Source organism: Elaeis guineensis, chromosome 6, assembly GCF_000442705.2.
Source record: "Elaeis guineensis isolate ETL-2024a chromosome 6, EG11, whole genome shotgun sequence".
NCBI lineage: Eukaryota > Viridiplantae > Streptophyta > Magnoliopsida > Arecales > Arecaceae > Elaeis > Elaeis guineensis.
The window spans coordinates 123,773,173-123,779,748 of record NC_025998.2 but is presented as its reverse complement, the minus strand read 5'-3'; the positions used below and the strand labels follow the sequence as shown (position 1 = coordinate 123,779,748).

The window sequence follows — 6,576 nt, the reverse complement described above, 5'->3', positions numbered from 1 at the left end:
AATTTAGATTTTCTCATTCTACATCTCCACAATGATGCCAAGCTTCTTTATATCCATTATTGACTTCCAAAAGGGCTGCTTAAGCACCTCCCTTCTACCCTTTGTATCTCCATCATCATGGTCAACTCCTAAAAGTTGTTTTATCTCCTTTACACCTCTACATCTTTAACCCCTCCTAGTGGCGATTATTTCTAATCCTAGCCCCACGATGCACATGCCACTATTTCTTTAGAAAAATGTCCTACACCTATTAAAATAACCTCTTCCTTTCCAGTTCAAAATCCTGATGCATGCATCATCTGACACACGCATACTCAATTTACTACCGCAACTCTTTTATAGAATTGAAAGGAGGGAACAAATGATAAAGTAAATCAAGAAGACAAAGATTAGCATGGCTGCACTCAAGTGGTTCTCTACTCAAATCCAATCAAGCCTAGATTGGATGACGAGAGTCCCACATCGATGATTTGAGACACTGGATGTGATCTCTACCCCTATACTGCTTAGACACCAAAAATCATGTAATTTAGAGACCCCTTGCCCATGCATCAAGTGGTCAAAAAAACAAGTATGTCATTTAAACTGTCCAATTTTTTGAAATCTTGTTGCCCCTTAAGCCCGAACCTACAACTATAGTTGGAGGAAAACAAAACAAAAAAGGAAAAAAACTTGAAATGCTGTATTTCTAGCTTTAGTTGCAAACAACAAAAAACATAAACAAGTGAACAACCCACAGCAGAGAATTTAGTCCCACGCAAACAGATATTATGGTAAGGAGATAACTAGGTTAAGGTAAGAGCTATTATATGCTTACTATGATTTAATTAAGGTATGATTTAGCTGGCCCATATAGCAGTCCCAAATAAGATAAGCGTATCAAATTTGAATCAACCATTAAAAACAAGAGAAGACTAAATATAACACAAACGAAAGTTTTATCAAATGATTTTGGAAAGTCAACAAGGACAAGATGTGATGTATTTTGTGATAGAAATGAATGAGAAGAGAGATCTATAGCCAAACCACTAGCACTGGGATAAAATTTGGTGGTTATAGATATTATTATTGTCTAGCAGAAACTATGTCAACAACACAAATCAAATTTCACCTCTTAAATGGCCTTAGAATGAAAGATTACATAGCATGGAAACACTTTAAAGATATAACCAACTAGAGATCTTTATCTTCTGAAAACCAACGATATCCCATTAATTTCTTTGGTTTCCTTCTATACTCTGTTTTCCATATTTGCATGTTTCTTTTGCACATACAACCACCCTCTCCTAGCAATATGCTATGGCAAAAACCAAACTTTAAAACATATCAAACATAAAAGCAAACTGCAACTTTTCCAGGTAATGCAACCCACGATCAGCCAAGAGCAAAGACTTGCAGCATAGCATCAACACATTTTCTCTCTTTCTTGAAAGAAGATCTCAGATAAAGAAAGCATAACAAAGTGTTTTAGAAAACTTATTATTATACAACTGACAAGCCACCAGGAACATGTAATATATGATAGCACAAAACATCCTATGAACAAATTCGTGCAGATATAAACCACCAATTGATATTGTCGTTTACAACCGCATGGTTGAAATGGTAGTAATATTAAAGGCACCCAAAAATCAAATAAACCAGGCAATACTTTATGCATATCAATAAAACTATCATGTACTTATTACAACTGTCTAAAACCAAACAAGACTAGCAACTACAAGAGCACCAACCAGAAACAACAGCGCCTTCAGATAGACATCAGCCTGCTGTCCATGAGACACATGTCGTGGGAGCCCATGAGCATGCCCTCCGTGAAATGCATTTGCATATCCATATGGGAAACCAGCAGCAGGTCCATAAGCAGTTGCATCCGGGAACCCATGAACTTGAAAGCTCAGCAATGGGAACAAACCACCAATTGCAGCAGAGAATGTGTAATTCCCGAGCCTCGTGCTTGACACTGGAGTCCCACCCATAAACCATGGGTTAGAATGAGGGAAATTGTTCGGGTCAGGTGGTGGGGCTGTTGAAGGCCTTTGCCCAGCAGGACGATTAGGAATGTTGACACCAGGGACCGACTTAGACCGTGGATCGGTCGGGTTTTTTCCTCGTCCATAAAGAGGGACTAGCTTTTCCTCTTCAACGATGGCTTTGCACACAGGGCATTCTTGAGAATGGGCATGAACATGGAGCCATTTGTAAAGGCACGGCCAGCAGAATAGGTGACCGCAGAGGGTTACAACGGGGTCTTGAGCCAACTCAAAGCAGATGTTGCATTCGAAGCTGCCCGCATCATTGCTGCTGCTACTGCTTCCAGAAAAAGAAGAGTTCTGGGGCTCCCTGCTCGACGATTCCCCAAATCCACTGGCCATATTCGAATCCTAACTATTGATGCACTGTGAAAACATAGAAATCAATACATTCGCATAAGAACCCAATCAGGACCAAGTTGTACAAGATAATATCACAATGATTATAAAATATAAGAAACTTGTTCCAAAGAAAAATTACATTCCTAGCCAATATTTAAAAAGAAAAAAACCTTTGATACAAATAGCGGAAGAAAAACATATTTCTTGAGGACTGAAACTTCAACCAAAAAAAACCCTAAATCAGCAGATATCAACCATTGAAACACTGATAGCATAGTCGATACCCTCGCTTCAGATTAGTTCGGCGAATCTAACAAGATAAATCACCAAGAAGGTGGACGAAACCTCCGAAACAACCAAATCCAGATCCGAATTATTAAAAAGCAGATCAGGACCAAATTAAAGAATACCAAAGAATCACCAATAATCCTCGGTCAATTTCATGAAAAAGATTAAAAAATTGAAAGAAATCGTCTTACGTAAGCCACAAATTTCATTAAAGGAAAAAAAACTAGGGTTTCTATCTAAACTAATAAACTAACAACCATCTGAAGTTTAATTGCAAAAAAAGATCAAAGAAATGGAACGAGAGATCGAGACCTGGATCAGAAGACGAGGTCGGTTCGAGATCGAAGCCTGAAACATCCCTCGCCGACGGTATAAAACAAGGAGGAAGACGCGAAACCACCGAAGATTCCTGGGCATTTCCGCGTCTCCCCATTCCACCGATCCCTAGCCCACTTTGATATCTTCCGAATAACATAGCATTTTCTCTTCCAGCGAATGAAAGCGGGCCACGTAATCCGATATTGAGTCTCCGAACGAGGAACGGGCGGTGTGCCATTGATTTTCACATGGACAGCTACGATGCAGCCTGTAAAAGATACCTCGCTGTTTGGTAACAAACAGCAAATTCTGCCCTCAATCTAATTCGGGGTAGACTTGACTGGTCTAGAAACATTGCACGGCCGCTCTATTTTGGCAATTTTATTGGCGGAATTATGGGAAGTTTATTTGGTAAACAGTGCAGTTTTTAATTCCCGTGGGATGGAGGGCATCCAGCCGTTCCACTCTGTCTTTTGTGAGAAAACAAAATTAGGACGGATCTGAGCTACAAACCCCACCTGTGGGGGAGAGAAAAAAAAAAAAAGGAAAAGAAAAGATAAAAAAAAAAAAAAGAAAAATAAAAAAAGAAAGGAGCAAAAAAAATAGATAAGAAAAACATAGAAGAAGAAAGGTGAGAAACAAAGGCAAGAAAAAAAGAAAGAAAGAAAGAAAGAAGATTAAAAAATAAAAAAATAAAAAAAAGAAAAAGATAAAAAACCATATTTATGAAGCTCCAAGCAAGATTGAGAGAGGGTGATACGTATTTTTTTTATAAAGAAATTGAGATATCCTCATCCACAAGATTTAAAATCTTACTTTCGATATCTTGCTCTAAAGCCCATGTCAGCACCTCCTTTCTTATATCATTTGTATGGTTAGAAAATATAAAAAAATTTAATTATTTAAATAAAATAATTATTTAATATTATTATTTAAAATAATATAAAATATAAAAATATTAATTTAGTATTACATTTAATGAACAAAATAATCCAAACATGCAACATATTGTCTAAAAATTACTATTTATAAATTGTCAAATTAAATTATAAATTTTATGAACAAAAATATATTGTTAAAATTCAAAAACATGAGAACGATAGAAAGATCATGAAATTTTGATTTTTTTTTTTTTAGGCATTACAATGCTCATGCTTATATGACAAAATTAGCAAAGGTTGACAATTATGAGCAATCATATCATAAAAATTTGATATTTAAAAAATAAGAATATGACCTTGTCTCTATGCTTATGAAAATTTTATATAATAAAAAGTGCTCATAAAAATCAATTGGGTGGTTGCTGCTGGCACATTCAAATCCCAATGGCTCTAGCCATTTGAATATATCTCTTCTTGGTTGCCACCAATCTCGACTATAATATCTATGGACTAGAATTAATAGCTATTATAAAAGATGAGATTGAGATAGAAGTTTAACAAAAGGCATTGGAATAAGGCCTCAAGTCTAGATAGATATTGCACATTTTTCTTCTGAGAATTTTAGCATTTTATCAAAGCTAATATCCTATAAGCTGCCAAAGATTTTATAGATATACTTCTATACCTCATTCTTGGAAAGAGATGTATATCACCCTAATATCCAAAAACTAAATCTCTCTCAAGTAATAGTGATAAGTGATATATTTTTATATTTATTGTAGGTATTTTTGATAATTTATGATGCTATTATCTTCTAAAAAATTTAATTTCATAAATAAATTAGATTTTTTTATAAAAATAAATAATTTAAAAAAAATATGAAATTAGAGTATATTTATGAAAAAAATAGATGTTGAGTTCATTGAGTAATTTAAGCATCAAAATAATAAAAAAAATTTAAAAAATTTAATGCATATTTTTCTTATTTTTTAGGCAAAAATCAGAGCAAAAATCGAGCCAAAATATCCTTAAAACTAATTTTTATAGCCTTCGGTGTATGGTGGACCGGCCGCCCGATCTACAGACTCAGGGGTGCAGTCCACAAAAATAGTTTGCAGTCTATGACGTGGCTCACGGGCGAGGCAGAAGGTTTTACGCTGATCAATGGTCCAAATCAAATCTGAGACCTGATCCAACAGTTGAGAACATTCCCGACTGAGAATAAGAAGAAAACTACATAATTCGATGGCCAAAATTTCATTTGAGATGCGATCCAATGGCTGTTATTGATTCCGACCCTGATAAAGAGTAAAATGCTGATTTTTGAGCTGATCTAGACAGTCCATTGAAGATCTGATGGCCAGAAAAAAATCATACGAGTATACTACAAGTTCTAAGGGTTTTGGGACTCCTTTTGTGATCAGAAAAAAATAAAAAATTTATCCATAAATAAAAGATCCAAGAATAAGTATAGAGAAGAGAAAAAATCAGAGAAAAAGCAAGAAAAAAATAGAGAAAAAAAATTAAGAAAGCTTAGAGATCAAAGAGAGGGAGAATATGGAGCTAGAGATCTTGATGCGTGGCTAAATCCCTTCAATCCAAGAATATGATGAAGTCTGTAAATAGATTTTTATTTTTTTTCTTATATTTAATTTTTATGTAATAAAATTATATTTTTATTTCATATCTTTTTATTTATTCTGAAGTATTGATTCAGCCTACACGGTTTATACCCTCTATTGACGTGCCGTGATCTCTGGATACGATATGTACTTATGAGAGATAAATCGTGATATGTTAAATTAAATCCTATATCTTACAATTAAATTTAGATAGTTTATACTCTGATAGGACGAGCCATGATCTACTGATACAATCCGTACCCCTTAGAGATAAGCTATACTAATACCTTAATCACAAGAATTAATATTATAATATAAAAATAAATAAATCTAATTTGCATGGTGGATTCAAAATTTTTGGATTATTTTTTTGATTTATTTTTTTTCATAAATTAATTTATATCTACAATTAAATTTCTACTATTTTATTCTTTCTTTAATCCTTCTACAATTAATTCTCTTTTATTTTTTCTTCATATATATATATATATATATATATATAAGATAATCATCTTAAATCTCTGTAAAAATGATCCTGACTCACTTTATCTATATAGTTTGAGTTGATTTTTATTCTTGATCGCCTACGACAGCGATCAAATTTTGACGCCGTTGCTAGGGATCTAGGCACTATTTTTTTTTTAAAAAAAAATAGTCTTATTCTTAGTTTCTTTCTAACTTGCTTAGTTTTTTAGTCAATCTTAATTTTTTTCAAAAAAAAACTCTATATTGATACCTCATAATCTACTTAGGAAATTAGCTACTTAATCACAAAATCTAAAAAGTGAAACAAATCAATTTACTCTTGACTAACTATCAAATTTGGTCACATTTTCTTCTTGCATTGCATAAGTCCATAAAGTATCTTAAGGGCACAAACCATAAACAAGATAAGGTGAAGATTTCGTCATCCTTATTTGGCCTACAAACCATCATCCTGCATATTGCATTGACCTAAATCTTAACTTAAAATCAATTAGACGTTGGCCCCTAAGGACTCTCGAGCTCAATAGGACAAGAAATCCTAAGAGTTGGATCAGGTTAGGGTTAGTTAGTTTGACAGATGTCTAGAAAAGTGGTTCAGAGACAACG

The 6,576-nt window shown here is 33.9% G+C and overlaps 1 protein-coding gene across 1 annotated transcript; it reads right to left on the bottom strand.

Annotated features, from left to right (window-relative positions):
- Positions 1-1,539: 1,539 nt before the first annotated feature.
- LOC105060046 (uncharacterized) lies at positions 1,540-3,131 on the bottom strand. Its single transcript, XM_010943633.4, has 2 exons — positions 2,976-3,131; positions 1,540-2,399 (listed from the first exon to the last, which is right to left on the bottom strand). The coding sequence occupies exon 2, from the start codon at positions 2,373-2,375 to the stop codon at positions 1,695-1,697; it is 681 nt and encodes a 226-aa protein (XP_010941935.1). The 5' UTR covers positions 2,376-2,399; positions 2,976-3,131; the 3' UTR covers positions 1,540-1,694.
- Positions 3,132-6,576: the final 3,445 nt, after the last annotated feature.

Coding starts and splice junctions, on each gene's coding strand:
- LOC105060046 (XM_010943633.4), bottom strand. CDS start 2,375: ATGGCCAGTGGATTTGGGGAATCGTCGAGCAGGGAGCCCCAGAACTCT.